The sequence below is a fragment of the Oncorhynchus mykiss genome, chromosome 5 (genome assembly GCF_013265735.2).
Source record: "Oncorhynchus mykiss isolate Arlee chromosome 5, USDA_OmykA_1.1, whole genome shotgun sequence".
Classification (NCBI taxonomy): Eukaryota; Metazoa; Chordata; class Actinopteri; order Salmoniformes; family Salmonidae; genus Oncorhynchus; species Oncorhynchus mykiss.
The window spans coordinates 16,256,486-16,277,678 of record NC_048569.1 but is presented as its reverse complement, the minus strand read 5'-3'; the positions used below and the strand labels follow the sequence as shown (position 1 = coordinate 16,277,678).

The 21,193-nt window shown below is 42.6% G+C and overlaps 1 protein-coding gene across 2 annotated transcripts in view; it reads left to right on the top strand.

Annotated features, from left to right (window-relative positions):
• Positions 1-21,193, top strand: part of si:dkey-34e4.1 (carboxyl-terminal PDZ ligand of neuronal nitric oxide synthase protein) — a 191,940-nt gene that overhangs the window by 132,575 nt on the left and 38,172 nt on the right. For both annotated transcript variants that reach the window (XM_036976925.1, XM_036976926.1), the window contains exons 9-10: positions 11,029-11,236; positions 15,016-15,358. In XM_036976925.1, coding sequence (XP_036832820.1) covers positions 11,029-11,236; positions 15,016-15,358 — 551 coding nt within the window. The remainder of the gene's footprint in view (positions 1-11,028; positions 11,237-15,015; positions 15,359-21,193) is intronic.

The window sequence follows — 21,193 nt, the reverse complement described above, 5'->3', positions numbered from 1 at the left end:
AGTACACATAATATAACCAGCCCTACAGTGTACATAATATAACCAGCCCTACAGTGCACATAATATAACCAGCCCTACAGTGCACATAATATAACAAGCCCTACAGTGCACATAATATAACCAGCCCTACAGTGCACATAATATAACCAGCCCTACAGTGTACATAATATAACCAGCCCTACAGTGTACATAATATAACCAGCCCTACAATGTACATAATATAACCAGCCCTACAGTACACATAATATAACCAGCCCTACAGTACACATAATATAACCAGCCCTACAGTGTACATAATATAACCAGCCCTACAGTGTACATAATATAATCAGCCCTACAGTGTACATAATATAACCAGACCTACAGTACACATAATATAACCAGCCCTACAGTGTACATAATATAACCATCCCTACAGTACACATAATATAACCAGCCCTACAGTGTACATAATATAACCAGCCCTACAGTGCACATAATATAACCAGCCCTACAGTGTACATAATATAACCAGCCCTACAGTACACATAATATAACCAGCCCTACAGTACACATAATATAACCAGCCCTACAGTGTACATAATATAACCAGCCCTACAGTACACATAATATAACCAGTCCTACAGTGTACATAATATAACCAGCCCTACAGTGTACATAATATAACCAGCCCTACAGTGCACATAATATAACCAGCCCTACAGTACACATAATATAACCAGCCCTATAGTGTACATAATATAACCATCCTACAGTACACATAATATAACCAGCCCTACAGTGTACATAATATAACCAGCCCTACAGTGCACATAATATAACCAGCCCTACAGTGCACATAATATAACCAGCCCTACAGTGCACATAATATAACCAGCCCTACAGTGCACATAATATAACCAGCCCTACAGTGTACATAATATAACCAGCCCTACAGTACACATAATATAACCAGCCCTACAGTACACGTAATATAACCAGCCCTACAGTGTACGTAATATAACCAGCCCTACAGTACACATAATATAACCAGCCCTACAGTGTACATAATATAACCAGCCCTACAGTGCACATAATATAACCAGCCCTACAGTGCACATAATATAACCAGCCCTACAGTGCACATAATATAACCAGCCCTACAGTGTACATAATATAACCATCCCTACAGTACACATAATATAACCAGCCCTACAGTACACATAATATAACCAGCCCTACAGTACACATAATATAACCAGCCCTACAGTACACATAATATAACCAGCCCTACAGTGTACATAATATAACCAGCCCTACAGTGTACATAATATAACCAGCCCTACAGTACACATAATATAACCAGCCCTACAGTGCACATAATATAACCAGCCCTACAGTACACATAATATAACCAGCCCTACAGTGCACATAATATAACCAGCCCTACAGTGCACATAATATAACCAGCCCTACAGTGCACATAATATAACCAGCCCTACAGTGTACATAATATAACCAGCCCTACAGTGCACATAATATAACCAGCCCTACAGTGCACATAATATAACCAGCCCTACAGTGTACATAATATAACCAGCCCTACAGTGCACATAATATAACCAGCCCTACAGTGTACATAATATAACCAGCCCTACAGTACACATAATATAACCAGCCCTACAGTACACATAATATAACCAGCCCTACAGTACACATAATATAACCAGCCCTACAGTGTACATAATATAACCAGCCCTACAGTACACATAATATAACCAGCCCTACAGTGTACATAATATAACCAGCCCTACAGTGTACATAATATAACCAGCCCTACAGTGTACATAATATAACCAGCCCTACAGTGTACATAAAAAACAGCCCTACAGTGTACATAATATAACCAGCCCTACAGTGTACATAATATAACCAGCCCTACAGTGTACATAATATAACCAGCCCTACAGTGTACATAATATAACCAGCGCTACAGTGCACATAATATAACCAGCCCTACAGTGTACATAATATAACCAGCCCTACAATGTACATAATATAACCAGCCCTACAGTACACATAATATAACCAGCCCTACAGTACACATAATATAACCAGCCCTACAGTGTACATAATATAACCAGCCCTACGGTGTACATAATATAATCAGCCCTACAGTGTACATAATATAACCAGCCCTACAGTGCACATAATATAACCAGCCCTACAGTACACATAATATAACCAGCCCTACAGTGTACATAATATAACCATCCCTACAGTACACATAATATAACCAGCCCTACAGTGCACATAATATAACCAGCCCTACAGTACACATAATATAACCAGCCCTACAGTGTACATAATATAACCAGCCCTACAGTACACATAATATAACCAGCCCTACAGTGTACATAATATAACCAGCCCTACAGTACACATAATATAACCAGCCCTACAGTGCACATAATGTAACCAGCCCTACAGTGTACATAATATAACCAGCCCTACAGTGCACATAATATAACCAGCCCTACAGTGTACATAATATAACCAGCCCTACAGTGCACATAATATAACCAGCCCTACAGTGCACATAATATAACCAGCCCTACAGTGTACATAATATAACCAGCCCTACAGTGCACATAATATAACCAGCCCTACAGTACACATAATATAACCAGCCCTACAGTGTACATAATATAACCATCCCTACAGTACACATAATATAACCAGCCCTACAGTGTACATAATATAACCAGCCCTACAGTGCACATAATATAACCAGCCCTACAGTGCACATAATATAACAAGCCCTACAGTGCACATAATATAACCAGCCCTACAGTGCACATAATATAACCAGCCCTACAGTGTACATAATATAACCAGCCCTACAGTGTACATAATATAACCAGCCCTACAATGTACATAATATAACCAGCCCTACAGTACACATAATATAACCAGCCCTACAGTACACATAATATAACCAGCCCTACAGTGTACATAATATAACCAGCCCTACAGTGTACATAATATAATCAGCCCTACAGTGTACATAATATAACCAGCCCTACAGTACACATAATATAACCAGCCCTACAGTGTACATAATATAACCATCCCTACAGTACACATAATATAACCAGCCCTACAGTGTACATAATATAACCAGCCCTACAGTGCACATAATATAACCAGCCCTACAGTGTACATAATATAACCAGCCCTACAGTACACATAATATAACCAGCCCTACAGTACACATAATATAACCAGCCCTACAGTGTACATAATATAACCAGCCCTACAGTACACATAATATAACCAGCCCTACAGTACACATAATATAACCAGCCCTACAGTGTACATAATATAACCAGCCCTACAGTACACATAATATAACCAGCCCTACAGTGCACATAATGTAACCAGCCCTACAGTGTACATAATATAACCAGCCCTACAGTGCACATAATATAACCAGCCCTACAGTGTACATAATATAACCAGCCCTACAGTGCACATAATATAACCAGCCCTACAGTGCACATAATATAACCAGCCCTACAGTGTACATAATATAACCAGCCCTACAGTGCACATAATATAACCAGCCCTACAGTACACATAATATAACCAGCCCTACAGTGTACATAATATAACCATCCCTACAGTACACATAATATAACCAGCCCTACAGTGTACATAATATAACCAGCCCTACAGTGCACATAATATAACCAGCCCTACAGTGCACATAATATAACAAGCCCTACAGTGCACATAATATAACCAGCCCTACAGTGCACATAATATAACCAGCCCTACAGTGTACATAATATAACCAGCCCTACAGTGTACATAATATAACCAGCCCTACAGTGTACATAATATAACCAGCCCTACAGTACACATAATATAACCAGCCCTACAGTACACATAATATAACCAGCCCTACAGTGTACATAATATAACCAGCCCTACAGTGTACATAATATAATCAGCCCTACAGTGTACATAATATAACCAGCCCTACAGTACACATAATATAACCAGCCCTACAGTGTACATAATATAACCATCCCTACAGTACACATAATATAACCAGCCCTACAGTGTACATAATATAACCAGCCCTACAGTGCACATAATATAACCAGCCCTACAGTGTACATAATATAACCAGCCCTACAGTACACATAATATAACCAGCCCTACAGTACACATAATATAACCAGCCCTACAGTGTACATAATATAACCAGCCCTACAGTACACATAATATAACCAGTCCTACAGTGTACATAATATAACCAGCCCTACAGTGTACATAATATAACCAGCCCTACAGTGCACATAATATAACCAGCCCTACAGTACACATAATATAACCAGCCCTATAGTGTACATAATATAACCATCCTACAGTACACATAATATAACCAGCCCTACAGTGTACATAATATAACCAGCCCTACAGTGCACATAATATAACCAGCCCTACAGTGCACATAATATAACCAGCCCTACAGTGTACATAATATAACCAGCCCTACAGTACACATAATATAACCAGCCCTACAGTACACGTAATATAACCAGCCCTACAGTGTACGTAATATAACCAGCCCTACAGTACACATAATATAACCAGCCCTACAGTGTACATAATATAACCAGCCCTACAGTGCACATAATATAACCAGCCCTACAGTGCACATAATATAACCAGCCCTACAGTGCACATAATATAACCAGCCCTACAGTGTACATAATATAACCATCCCTACAGTACACATAATATAACCAGCCCTACAGTACACATAATATAACCAGCCCTACAGTACACATAATATAACCAGCCCTACAGTACACATAATATAACCAGCCCTACAGTGTACATAATATAACCAGCCCTACAGTGTACATAATATAACCAGCCCTACAGTACACATAATATAACCAGCCCTACAGTGCACATAATATAACCAGCCCTACAGTGCACATAATATAACCAGCCCTACAGTGCACATAATATAACCAGCCCTACAGTGTACATAATATAACCAGCCCTACAGTGCACATAATATAACCAGCCCTACAGTGCACATAATATAACCAGCCCTACAGTGTACATAATATAACCAGCCCTACAGTGCACATAATATAACCAGCCCTACAGTGTACATAATATAACCAGCCCTACAGTACACATAATATAACCAGCCCTACAGTACACATAATATAACCAGCCCTACAGTACACATAATATAACCAGCCCTACAGTGTACATAATATAACCAGCCCTACAGTACACATAATATAACCAGCCCTACAGTGTACATAATATAACCAGCCCTACGGTGTACATAATATAACCAGCCCTACAGTGTACATAATATAACCAGCCCTACAGTGTACATAAAAAACAGCCCTACAGTGTACATAATATAACCAGCCCTACAGTGTACATAATATAACCAGCCCTACAGTGTACATAATATAACCAGCCCTACAGTGTACATAATATAACCAGCGCTACAGTGCACATAATATAACCAGCCCTACAGTGTACATAATATAACCAGCCCTACAATGTACATAATATAACCAGCCCTACAGTACACATAATATAACCAGCCCTACAGTACACATAATATAACCAGCCCTACAGTGTACATAATATAACCAGCCCTACGGTGTACATAATATAACCAGCCCTACGGTGTACATAATATAATCAGCCCTACGGTGTACATAATATAACCAGCCCTACAGTACACATAATATAACCAGCCCTACAGTGTACATAATATAACCATCCCTACAGTACACATAATATAACCAGCCCTACAGTGTACATAATATAACCAGCCCTACAGTGCACATAATATAACCAGCCCTACAGTGTACATAATATAACCAGCCCTACAGTGTACATAATATAACCAGCCCTACAGTACACATAATATAACCAGCCCTACAGTACACATAATATAACCAGCCCTACAGTGTACATAATATAACCAGCCCTACAGTACACATAATATAACCAGTCCTACAGTGTACATAATATAACCAGCCCTACAGTGTACATAATATAACCAGCCCTACAGTGCACATAATATAACCAGCCCTACAGTACACATAATATAACCAGCCCTACAGTGTACATAATATAACCATCCCTACAGTACACATAATATAACCAGCCCTACAGTGTACATAATATAACCAGCCCTACAGTGCACATAATATAACCAGCCCTACAGTGCACATAATATAACCAGCCCTACAGTGCACATAATATAACCAGCCCTACAGTGTACATAATATAACCAGCCCTACAGTACACATAATATAACCAGCCCTACAGTACACGTAATATAACCAGCCCTACAGTACACGTAATATAACCAGCCCTACAGTGTACGTAATATAACCAGCCCTACAGTACACATAATATAACCAGCCCTACAGTGTACATAATACAACCAGCCCTACAGTGCACATAATATAACCAGCCCTACAGTACACATAATATAACCAGCCCTACAGTACACGTAATATAACCAGCCCTACAGTGTACGTAATATAACCAGCCCTACAGTACACATAATATAACCAGCCCTACAGTACACATAATATAACCAGCCCTACAGTGTACATAATATAACCAGCCCTACAGTGTACATAATATAACCAGCCCTACAGTGCACATAATATAACCAGCCCTACAGTGCACATAATATAACCAGCCCTACAGTGCACATAATATAACCAGCCCTACAGTGCACATAATATAACCAGCCCTACAGTGTACATAATATAACCATCCCTACAGTACACATAATATAACCATCCCTACAGTACACATAATATAACCAGCCCTACAGTACACATAATATAACCAGCCCTACAGTACACATAATATAACCAGCCCTACAGTGTACATAATATAACCAGCCCTACAGTGTACATAATATAACCAGCCCTACAGTACACATAATATAACCAGCCCTACAGTGCACATAATATAACCAGCCCTACAGTACACATAATATAACCAGCCCTACAGTGCACATAATATAACCAGCCCTACAGTGCACATAATATAACCAGCCCTACAGTGCACATAATATAACCAGCCCTACAGTGTACATAATATAACCAGCCCTACAGTGCACATAATATAACCAGCCCTACAGTGCACATAATATAACCAGCCCTACAGTGTACATAATATAACCAGCCCTACAGTGCACATAATATAACCAGCCCTACAGTGTACATAATATAACCAGCCCTACAGTACACATAATATAACCAGCCCTACAGTGCACATAATATAACCAGCCCTACAGTGTACATAATATAACCATCCCTACAGTACACATAATATAACCAGCCCTACAGTACACATAATATAACCAGCCCTACAGTGTACATAATATAACCAGCCCTACAGTACACATAATATAACCAGTCCTACAGTGTACATAATATAACCAGCCCTACAGTGTACATAATATAACCAGCCCTACAGTGTACATAAAAAACAGCCCTACAGTGTACATAATATAACCAGCCCTACAGTGTACATAATATAACCAGCCCTACAGTGTACATAATATAACCAGCCCTACAGTGTACATAATATAACCAGCGCTACAGTGCACATAATATAACCAGCCCTACAGTGTACATAATATAACCAGCCCTGCAGTGTACATAATATAACCAGCCCTACAGTGTACATAATATAACCAGCCCTACAGTACACATAATATAACCAGTCCTACAGTGTACATAATATAACCAGCCCTACAGTGTACATAATATAACCAGCCCTACAGTGTACATAAAAAACAGCCCTACAGTGTACATAATATAACCAGCCCTACAGTGTACATAATATAACCAGCCCTACAGTGTACATAATATAACCAGCCCTACAGTGTACATAATATAACCAGCGCTACAGTGCACATAATATAACCAGCCCTACAGTGTACATAATATAACCAGCCCTGCAGTGTACATAATATAACCAGCCCTACAGTGTACATAATATAACCAGCCCTACAGTACACATAATATAACCAGCCCTACAGTACACATAATATAACCAGCCCTACAGTGTACATAATATAACCAGCCCTATAGTGTACATAATATAACCAGCCCTACAGTGTACATAATATAACCAGCCCTACAGTGCACATAATATAACCAGCCCTACAGTACACATAATATAACCAGCCCTACAGTGTACATAATATAACCATCCCTACAGTGCACATAATATAACCAGCCCTACAGTGTACATAATATAACCAGCCCTACAGTGCACATAATATAACCAGCCCTACAGTGCACATAATATAACCAGCCCTACAGTGCACATAATATAACCAGCCCTACAGTGCACATAATATAACCAGCCCTACAGTGTACATAATATAACCAGCCCTACAGTGTACATAATATAACCAGCCCTACAGTACACATAATATAACCAGCCCTACAGTACACATAATATAACCAGCCCTACAGTGTACATAATATAACCAGCCCTACAGTGTACATAATATAATCAGCCCTACAGTGTACATAATATAACCAGCCCTACAGTACACATAATATAACCAGCCCTACAGTGTACATAATATAACCATCCCTACAGTACACATAATATAACCAGCCCTACAGTGTACATAATATAACCAGCCCTACAGTGCACATAATATAACCAGCCCTACAGTGTACATAATATAACCAGCCCTACAGTACACATAATATAACCAGCCCCACAGTACACATAATATAACCAGCCCTACAGTGTACATAATATAACCAGCCCTACAATACACATAATATAACCAGTCCTACAGTGTACATAATATAACCAGCCCTACAGTGTACATAATATAACCAGCCCTACAGTGCACATAATATAACCAGCCCTACAGTACACATAATATAACCAGCCCTACAGTGTACATAATATAACCATCCCTACAGTACACATAATATAACCAGCCCTACAGTGTACATAATATAACCAGCCCTACAGTGCACATAATATAACCAGCCCTACAGTGCACATAATATAACCAGCCCTACAGTGCACATAATATAACCAGCCCTACAGTGTACATAATATAACCAGCCCTACAGTACACATAATATAACCAGCCCTACAGTACACGTAATATAACCAGCCCTACAGTGTACGTAATATAACCAGCCCTACAGTACACGTAATATAACCAGCCCTACAGTGTACATAATATAACCAGCCCTACAGTGCACATAATATAACCAGCCCTACAGTGCACATAATATAACCAGCCCTACAGTGCACATAATATAACCAGCCCTACAGTGCACATAATATAACCAGCCCTACAGTGTACATAATATAACCAGCCCTACAGTACACATAATATAACCAGCCCTACAGTACACATAATATAACCAGCCCTACAGTGTACATAATATAACCAGCCCTACAGTACACATAATATAGCCAGTCCTACAGTGTACATAATATAACCAGCCCTACAGTGTACATAATATAACCAGCCCTACAGTGTACATAAAAAACAGCCCTACAGTGTACATAATATAACCAGCCCTACAGTGTACATAATATAACCAGCCCTACAGTGTACACAATATAAGCAGCCCTACAGTGTACACAATATAACCAGCCCTACAGTGCACATAATATAACCATCCCTACAGTGTACATAATATAACCAGCCCTACAGTGTACATAGTATAACCAGCCCTACAGTGTACATAATATAACCAGCCCTACAGTACACATAATATAACCAGCCCTACAGTACACATAATATAACCAGCCCTACAGTGTACATAATATAACCAGCCCTACAGTGTACATAATATAACCAGCCCTACAGTGTACATAATATAACCAGCCCTACAGTGTACATAATATAACCAGCCCTACAGTACACATAATATAACCAGCCCTACAGTGTACATAATATAACCATCCCTACAGTACACATAATATAACCAGCCCTACATTGTACATAATATAACCAGCCCTACAGTGTACATAATATAACCAGCCCTACAGTGTACATAATATAACCAGCCCTACAGTGCACATAATATAACCAGCCCTACAGTGCACATAATATAACCAGCCCTACAGTGTACATAATATAACCAGCCCTACAGTACACATAATATAACCAGCCCTACAGTACACATACGATATAACCAGCCCTACAGTGTACATAATATAACCAGCCCTACAGTGCACATAATATAACCAGCCCTACAGTGCACATAATATAACCAGCCCTACAGTGCACATAATATAACCAAGTCTTATTCAGTACTGTAGTACTGATGTGCAATGGGGGACTGACTGTCTGGCTTAATCACGGCATCATGTGCCTCATTTGGCACCATTGTCTGCCTGTCTCTCTGCTGCATGACCACTAGGGAGCACTGCCATCACAGCTATGAAAGGATACACGTATTCATGTGCACTTACATGCACACGCACACAACACAACACAACAGGGACAGAGTGAATCAGTCTGCTATTGTTGTAGAAAATTAGCCTGGAAGGCACAACACAAACACAGAGTTATTTAAATTTGTAATTTATTTTCCCAGTCGTTCCCAGAGGTTTGCAGATGCGCATCGTCAGACTATAATGAGCTCACCGTGAATTATATTAACAAGTAATAGTGGGAACCCGTCATTCTTTTCAATTTCAGGTCCGGGAAATTCCATCTAATTAGATTTTCAACTGCAGTCTCTTGGATGATGTCTGGGGGGGGGGGGGGGGGGTTGGGCTGTTGCATGAAGTAGAATTTTTCAAACAGAAAAAAACTCACTGACAGACACACAGTGTTATAAACACACACACACACACTACACACACACACTTCCTCACACTCTATCCACATCCCCATTATCATCAGTCCCACTAGGCACAGTTCTGATTCCTGATCCCCCCTCTTTCCTGCTCGTCTCCCCCACTCAGGTGCAGCTCCTGAAGGATCAGATGTCAGTGGAGACCGCAGCTCGTGTAGAGGCTCAGGCTCGTGTCCACCAGCTGCTACTACAGAACAGAGACCTGCTCCAGCACCTGTCCCTGCTGGTCACACAGCTCAAACACCTGGAGAGCAAGGCACCGGGACCGGGGGAGAGACACACAACTGGACTGGGACCGGGGGAGAGACAGGATCACAGTAAGTCACCTGCACTAACTATACGAACCAGAACAATTAAGTTGAATATACAGTACAGGTAAAACAGTCATTCTCCATTGAGCATGCTTGTTAATCCAGGACTTTATACAGTGGGGCAAATAAGTATTTAGTCAGCCACCAATTGTGCAAGTTCTCCCACTTAAATAGATGAGAGAGGCCTGGAATTTTTTGTCATAGGTACACTTCAACTATGACAGACAAAATGAGGGAAAAAAAGTATTTGGTCAATAACAAAAGTTTATCTCAATACTTTGTTATATACCCTTTGTTGGCAATGACAGAGGTCAAACGTATTCTGTAAGTCTTCACAAGGTTTTCACACACTGTTGCTGGTATTTTGACCCATTCCTCCATGCAGATCTCCTCTAGAGAGGTTATGTTTTGGGGCTGTTGCTGGGCAACACGGACTTTCAACTCCCTCCAAAGATTTTCTATGGGGTTGAGATCTGGAGACTGGCTAGGCCACTCCAGGACCTTGAAATGCTTCTTACGAAGCCACTCCTTCGTTGCAGTGTGTTTGGGATCATTGTCATGCTGAAAGACCCAGCCATGTTTCATCTTCAATGCCCTTGCTGATGAAAGGAGGTTTTCACTCAAAATCTCACGATACATGGCCCCATTCATTCTTTCCTTTACACGGATCAGTCGTCCTGGTCCCTTTGCAGAAAAACAGAAAAAACAGCCCCAAAGCATGATGTTTCCACCCCCATGCTTCCCAGTAGGTATGGTGTTCTTTTGATGCAACTCAGCATTCTTTGTCCTCCAAACACGACGAGTTGAGTTTTTACCAAAAAGTTATATTTTGGTTTCATCTGACCATATGACATTCTCCCAATCTTCTTCTGGATCATCCAAATGCTCTCTTGCAAACTTCAGACGAGCCTGGACATACACTGGCTTAAGCAGGGGGACACGTCTGGCACTGCAGGTCTGTGAGAGCCAGAAATCTTGCTTGTTTGTAGGTGACCAAACTTGCACAATTGGTGGCTGACTAAATACTTTTTTGCCCCACTGTATGTATCCAGGACACTGGCCCTGCATGTACAACAGTTCATCATCAAGGACAGATCACACTTACATACCAACATTTAGGAAATGCACATTGTTAAGCAAGCTAAGCAATCATAGACCCACATACGCACACACACCTACACACACGCATACACACACACACGCACATACAAACACATACGCACACGCGCATACAAACACATATACACACACACACACACGCATACAAACACATATACACACACAATCGCATACAAACACATACACACGCATACAAACACATACATACATACACACACACATACAAACACATACATACACATGCATACAAACACATACACACACGCATATAAACACATACACACACGCATACAAACACATACACACACGCATACAAACACATTCAGGCACACGCATACAAACACAGACACACATACACACACACACACGCATACAAACACATATACACACACAATCGCATACAAACACATACACACGCATACAAACACATACATACACACACATACAAACACATACATACACACGCATACAATCACATACACGCATATAAACACATACACACACGCATATAAACACATACACACACGCATACAAACACATACACACACGCATACAAACACATTCAGACACACGCACACGCATACAAACACATACATACACACACACACGCATATACAAACACACACGCATATGAACACACACACAGGCATACAAACACATACATACACACGCATTTAAACACATACACACACACACGCATACAAACACATACATACATACAAACACAGACTCACATACACACACACGCATACAAACACATACATACACACACACACACACACATATAAAACACACACACACGCATATGAACACACACACACACACACACATACAAACACATACACATACACACACACGCATACAAACACATACACATATGCATACAAACACATACATACATACAAACACAGACACACATACACACACACACACACACACACACACGCATACAAACACATACATACACACAAACACACACATACAAACACACACACACACACGCATATGAACACACACACACACACGCATACAAACACACACACACATGAAGGAGGAGTACAGTATGGAGGTGTAATTGTAAATGCTGTTAATGCAATAAAGAGTTGGCTTGAGGGGTGTGTGGGTAAGTGTGTGTGTGTGTGTGTGTGTGTGGTGTCCGAAATTAACTTTTTGTCTCACACCAGCCAGCATATTTTACCTTCCAATAATAATAAATGTCCTTTTTGTGTCACATATACATTCATCTCAGTATAGTTCATTGATAAGGTATTATCTGTACAGCACCAAAAATGCCAAACAGTGGGCCCACAATGAAATAAACAAAACATATTAGATACACTGGATAAGAGTAGATAGAAGTCAAAACAGGGCAACAACAATGCTAAGATAGTTATGAGAAGTGCAGTGGATATAGAACTGGTCTCCTGATACAAAGAGGAAACAAGGGAAGCAGGTCTACAAATCCTTTACTTTGAGTAGAAATACCCTGATAAAATACAGCTCAAATAGATGCTGGTTCATTTTTGGCTGTGGCTAGATTTAATTTCCCAGCCTGAATACAACTGAAGAAGTCTTGAACTCAAAATTGTACTGAAGTATTTGCTATAAACATGAACTTAAGGATCAAACAAACAAGTACATTTGAAAGTTTTGTAAACCTATCAGATGCTTAATAATTTGAATCAACTTAAACCTCCTCATCAGACTCCTCACTCTTTACATGTTTCAGTTACTGTTAGTGCCTGAACCTGCTGTCTTTTCAAATCCAAATGTTTCCATCAGCCAGTTAGGTCCTTGAAAGAACTAATGAGGTTCCTCTATGAACCACACCTCCTATGGGGTTCTTGGAAGAACCTTTTGGGGGCCATTTTCAGTGCCAAGAACCCTAAGGTTCTTCAAAGAACTTTGAGGATCTTAGAAGAAGCCTTGTTGAAGCTCTCATTTTTAGAGTGTAGTTATCTTAGCCAAACAAGACAACAACAGTCTTTCATCTTGGTCATGATGACCAATTAAAACAAATTCAAAAGAGCAATCAAAACACAAATAGCTGATGCCAAAAAAATATCTAAATGAATGGGACCTATCAGCCATTGCTACCAGTACGGCACCATTTGTGTGGTAGTGTCTGTATATTTGTTTATGTGGGGTTGACACATGGTGTTTCATGCTATCTTAAATCATGGTACACCCAGAACTAGTAAATGCTAATCCAACCAATCTAAGACACAGTCCACTCAGATGCTGCCGGCTGCACAGCCAAAACCTCTGTCTCTGGAGAGTGTACTCACATAGGCATGTGTGTATTTGTGTGTGTGTGTGTGTTAGAGAGAGATTGAGATAGGGATAAATAAGTGAGAGAAATGGAGGAAGGAAAGAGAGAGAAAAACTGATAATGAGATGATGATTTGAAAGAAAGACAGAAGAAATTGACTGACAACTGTGTGTGTGTGTGTGTGTGTGTGTGTGTGTGTGTTTTGATTTTGAGTAATTTTTGTCTGTGAGAAAGAGACAGGGAAGGAGGTGTGAGAGAAACTGACTAACAACTAGGGACATTGAGAGAGTGGGCTAAAGTTAGACTTGTTTGCTTAATTTAATTCAAATATTCATTTTTTGACTATTTGTGTTCAACTTTGGCAGTTAAAGACATTTCTCTTCCTTCCCTGTAGATGATCAGGAGTCGTCATGGACGACCAGGTCTCTGTCACTCAACCTGAAAAACCATTACAGCTTGAGCAGCATGGACCAGCCCATCACCTCCACCCCTGCAGGGCCACTCCAAACCCCCCCCCTCACCGCTTCCCAGGTGGATGGTGCCGAGTCCTACCTCAACCTCCTCAACCTGGAGAATGGGACCAAACCACTGGGCTCTCAAAACGGGGGGGAGACGGAGACAGACACACTCATCAGAAGAACATCCAATGGGAAGCCAGGGCGGAAAGACAGCTCGGAAGTGTCGTCAAATGAGATTGTGCGGTTCGAAACAAGGAATTTGACAGCCCTGGATGAAAGGTAAACTATCTAAACATAGCTTAGTTTATACATCTTACTGTACAAACCTTTCTTGAAGACCAGCCACATTTGAGAGTAGCCATATGCCAGAGGGCCTATTCAATGCAGCACACACACACACACACACACACACACACACACACACACACACACACACACACACACACACACACACACCATTGCCTGGTCATGATTATACACAATGTATTGGAGCTCCTATTTGGCAGTCACAGACAGTACAGTCCCTCTCTTTCATCTAGAAGAAAAGGAGTCAGGAGCTGCTAGTCTCCTCTCATCCCCACACAACAGAACAGGTCTCCTCTCATCCCCACACAACAGAACAGGCTTCCTCTCATCCCCACACAACAGAACAGGCTTCCTCTCATCCCCACACAACAGAACAGGCCTCCTCTCACCCCCACACAACAGAACAGGCCTCCTCTCACCCCCACACAACATAACAGGCCTCCTCTCATCCCCACACAGCAGAACACAACAGAACAGGCTTCCTCTCATCCCCACACAACAGAACAGGCTTCCTCTTATCCCCACACAACAGAACAGGCCTCCTCTCACCCCCACACAACAGAACACAACAGAACAGGCCTCCTCTCATCCCCACACAACAGAACAGGCTTCCTCTCATCCCCACACAACAGAACAAAACAGAACAGGCCTCCTCTCATCCCCACACAACATAACACAACAGAACAGGCCTCCTCTCATCCCCACACAACAGAACACAACAGAACAGGCCTCCTCTCATCCCCACACAGCAGAACACAACAGAACAGGTCTCCTCTCATCCCCACACAACATAACAGGCCTCCTCTCATCCCCACACAACAGAACAGGACTCCTCCCATCCCCACACAACAGAACAGGACTACTCTAATCCCCGCACAACAGAACACAATAGAACAGGCCTCCTCTCATCCCCACACAACAGAACAGGACTACTCTAATCCCCGCACAGCAGAACACAATAGAACAGGCCTCCTCTCATCCCCACACAACAGAACAGGCCTCCCCTCATCCCCACACAACAGAACAGGCCTCATCTCATCCCCACACAGCATAACACAACAGAACACAACAGAACAGGCCTCCTCTCATCCCCACACAACATAACACAACAGAACAGGCCTCCCCTCATCCCCACACAACAGAACAGACCTCCTCTAATCCCCACACAACAGAACACAACAGAACAGGCCTCCTCTCATCCCCACACAACATAACACAACAGAACAGGCCTCCTCTCATCCCCACACAACAGAACACAACAGAACAGGCCTCCTCTCATCCCCACACAGCAGAACACAACAGAACAGGTCTCCTCTCATCCCCACACAACATAACAGGCCTCCTCTCATCCCCACACAACAGAACAGGACTCCTCCCATCCCCACACAACAGAACAGGACTACTCTAATCCCCGCACAACAGAACACAATAGAACAGGCCTCCTCTCATCCCCACACAACAGAACAGGCCTCCCCTCATCCCCACACAACAGAACAGGCCTCCTCTCATCCCCACACAGCATAACACAACAGAACACAACAGAACAGGCCTCCTCTCATCCCCACACAACAGAACAGACCTCCTCTAATCCCCACACAACAGAACACAACAGAACAGGCCTCCTCTCATCCCCACACAACATAACACAACAGAACAGGCCTCCTCTAATCCCCACACAACAGAACACAACAGAACAGGCCTCCTCTCATCCCCACACAACAGAACACAACAGAACAGGCCTCCTCTCATCCCCACACAACATAACAGGCCTAGCCTCCTCTCATCCCCACACAACAGAACAGGCCTAGCCTCCTCTCATCCCCACACAACATAACAGACCTCCTCTAATCCCCACACAACAGAACACAACAGAACAGGCCTCCTCTCATCCCCACACAACAGAACAGGCCTAGCCTCCTCTCATCCCCACACAACAGAACAGGCCTAGCCTCCTCTCATCCCCACACAACAGAACAGGCCTAGCCTCCTCTCATCCCCACACAACAGAACAGGCCTAGCCTCCTCTCATCCCCACACAACAGAACACAACAGAACAGGCCTCCTCTCATCCCCACACAACAGAACAGGCCTAGCCTCCTCTCATCCCCACACAACAGAACACAACAGAACAGGCCTCCTCTCCAGTGGGTGGGTTTGGCGACGAATACGTAGTGAGGGCCAGCCAACAAGAGCATACAGGTCGCAGTGGTGGGTAGTATATGGGGCTTTGGTGACAAAATGGATGGCACTGTGATAGACCCCATCCAATTTTCTGAGTAGAGTGTTGGAGGCTATTTTGTCAATTACATCACATAAGTCAAGGATTGGTAGGATACTCAGTTTTACAAAGGTATGTTTGGCAGCATGAGTGAAGGAGGCTTTGTTGCGAAATAGGAAGCCGATTCTAGATTTAATTTTGGATTGGAGATGCTTAATGTGAGTCTGGAAGGAGAGTTTACAGTCTAACCAGACACCTAGGTATATTCTAAGTCAGAACCGTCCAGAGTAGTGATGCTAGGTGGGTGGGTCGGGTGCGGGCAGCAATCGGTTGAAGAGCATGCATTTAGTTTTACTAGCATTTAAGAGTAGTTGGAGGCCACGGAAGGAGTGTTGTATGACATTGAAGCTCGTTTGGAGGTCTGTTAACACAGTGTCCAAGGAAGGGCCAGATGAATACACAATGGTGTCGTCTGTGTAGAGGTGGATCAGAGAATCACCAGCATCAAGAGCGACATCATTGATATATACAGAGAAAAGAGTCGGCCCGAGAATTGAACCCTGGGGCACCCCCATAGAGACTGCCAGAGGTCCGGACAACAGGCCCTCCAATTTGAACTCTATCTGAGAAGTAGTTGGTGAACCAGGCGAGGCAGTCATTTGAGAAACCAAGGCTATTGAGACTGCCGATAACAATGCGGAGAGTCGAAAGCCTTGGCCAGGTTGATGAAAACGGCTGCACAGTACTGTCTTTATCGATGGTGGTTATGATATCGTTTAGGACCTTGAGCGTGGCTGAGGTGCGCCCATGACCAGCTCGGAAACCAGATTGCATAGTGGAGAAGTTAACCTGTTTGTTAACTTGGCTTTTGAAGATTTTAGAAGGGTAGGATAGATAAAGGTATATAACAGTTTGGGTCTAGAGTGACTCCCCCTTTGAAGAGGGGGATGACTGTGGCAGCTTTCCAATCTTTAGGAATCTCAGACTATATGAAAATCAAATCAAATCAAATTTTATTTGTCACATACACATGGTTAGCAGATGTTAATGCGAGTGTAGCGAAATGCTTGTGCTTCTAGTTCCGACAATGCAGTAATAACAAGTAATCTAACTAACAATTCCAAAACTACTGTCTTGTACACAGTGTAAGGGGATAAAGAATATGTACATAAGGATATATGAATGAGTGATGGTACAGAGCAGCATAGGCAAGGTACAGTAGATGGTATCGGGTACAGTATGTACAAATGAGATGAGTATGTAAACAAAGTGGCATAGTATAGTATAAAGTGGCTAGTGATACATGTATTACATAAGGATACCGTCGATGATATAGAGTACAGTATATACGTATGCATATGAGATGAATAATGTAGGGTAAGTAACATTTATATAAGTTAGCATTGTTTAAAGTGGCTAGTGATATATTTACATCATTTCCCATCAATTCCCATTATTAAAGTGGCTGGAGTTGAGTCAGTGTCAGTGTGTTGGCAGCAGCCACTCAGTGTTAGTGGTGGCTGTTTAACAGTCTGATGGCCTTGAGATAGAAGCTGTTTTTCAGTCTCTCGGTCCCAGCTTTGATGCACCTGTACTGACCTCGCCTTCTGGATGATAGCGGGGTGAACAGGCAGTGGCTCGGGTGGTTGATGTCCTTGATGATCTTTATGGCCTTCCTGTGACATCGGGTGGTGTAGGTGTCCTGGAGGGCAGGTAGTTTGCCCCCGGTGATGCGTTGTGCAGACCTCACTACCCTCTGGAGAGCCTTACGGTTGAGGGCGGTGCAGTTGCCATACCAGGCGGTGATACAGCCCGCCAGGATGCTCTCGATTGTGCATCTGTAGAAGTTTGTGAGTGCTTTTGGTGACAAGCCGAATTTCTTCAGCCTCCTGAGGTTGAAGAGGCGCTGCTGCGCCTTCTTCACGATGCTGTCTGTGTGAGTGGACCAATTCAGTTTGTCTGTGATGTGTATGCCGAGGAACTTAAAACTTGCTACCCTCTCCACTACTGTTCCATCGATGTGGATAGGGGGGTGTTCCCTCTGCTGTTTCCTGAAGTCCACAATCATCTCCTTAGTTTTGTTGACGTTGAGTGTGAGGTTGTTTTCCTGACACCACACTCCGAGGGCCCTCACCTCCTCCCTGTAGGCCGTCTCATCGTTGTTGGTAATCAAGCCTACCACTGTTGTGTCGTCCGCAAACTTGATGATTGAGTTGGAGGCGTGCGTGGCCACGCAGTCGTGGGTGAACAGGGAGTACAGGAGAGGGCTCAGAACGCACCCTTGTGGGGCCCCAGTGTTGAGGATCAGCGGGGAGGAGATGTTGTTGCCTACCCTCACCACCTGGGGGCGGCCCGTCAGGAAGTCCAGTACCCAGTTGCACAGGGCGGGGTCGAGACCCAGGGTCTCGAGCTTGATGACGAGCTTGGAGGGTACTATGGTGTTGAATGCCGAGCTGTAGTCGATGAACAGCATTCTCACATAGGTATTCCTCTTGTCCAGATGGGTTAGGGCAGTGTGCAGTGTGGTTGAGATTGCATCGTCTGTGGACCTATTTGGGCGGTAAGCAAATTGGAGTGGGTCTAGGGTGTCAGGTAGGGTGGAGGTGATATGGTCCTTGACTAGTCTCTCAAAGCACTTCATGATGACGGATGTGAGTGCTACGGGGCGGTAGTCATTTAGCTCAGTTACCTTAGCTTTCTTGGGAACAGGAACAATGGTGGCCCTCTTGAAGCGAGAGAGGTTGAACAGGCTAGTGATAGGGGTTGCAATTTTGGCGGATAATTTTTAGAAAAAGAGGGTCCAAAATGTCGAGCCCAGCTAATTTGTAGAGATCCAGATTTTGCAGCACTTTCAGAACATCAGCTATCTGTATTTGGGTGAAGGAGAAGCAGGGGGGGCTTGGGCAAGTTGCTGGGGGGGGGTGCAGAGCTGTTGGCCGGGGTTGGGGTAGCCAGGTGGAAAGCATGGCCAACCGTAAAAAAATGCTTATTGAAATTCTCGATTATCGTACATTTATTGGTGGTGACAGTGTTTCCTAGCCTCAGTGCAGTGGGCAGCTGGGAGGAGCTCTCCATGGACTTTACAGTGTCCCAAAACTTATTGGAATTAGTGCTACAGGATACACATTTCTGTTTGAAAAAGCTAGCCTTAGCTTCCTAACTGACTGTGTATATTGGTTCCTAACTTCCCTGAAAAGTTGTATATCACGGGGGCTATTCGATGCTAATGCAGAATGCCACAGGATGTTTTTGTGCTGGTGAAGGGCAGTCAAGTCTGGAGTGAACCAAGGGCTGTATCTGTTCCTGGTTCTAGATTTTTTGAATGAGGCATGCTTATTTATGTTACTTTTTATTTTATTTTTTGAATGAGGCGTGCTTATTTATGGTGAGGAAAGCACTTTAAGTGACGGGATGAGGTCAATATCCTTCCAGGATACCCGGGCCAGGTCGATTAGAAAGGCCTGCTCGCTGAAGTGTTTTAGGGAGTGTTTGGTAGTACATGTCTCTAGTATGTATTATATCAGGTAATGTAGTTGTGTTGATGTTTGGTAGTACATCTCTCTAGTATGTATTATACTAAGTAATGTTGT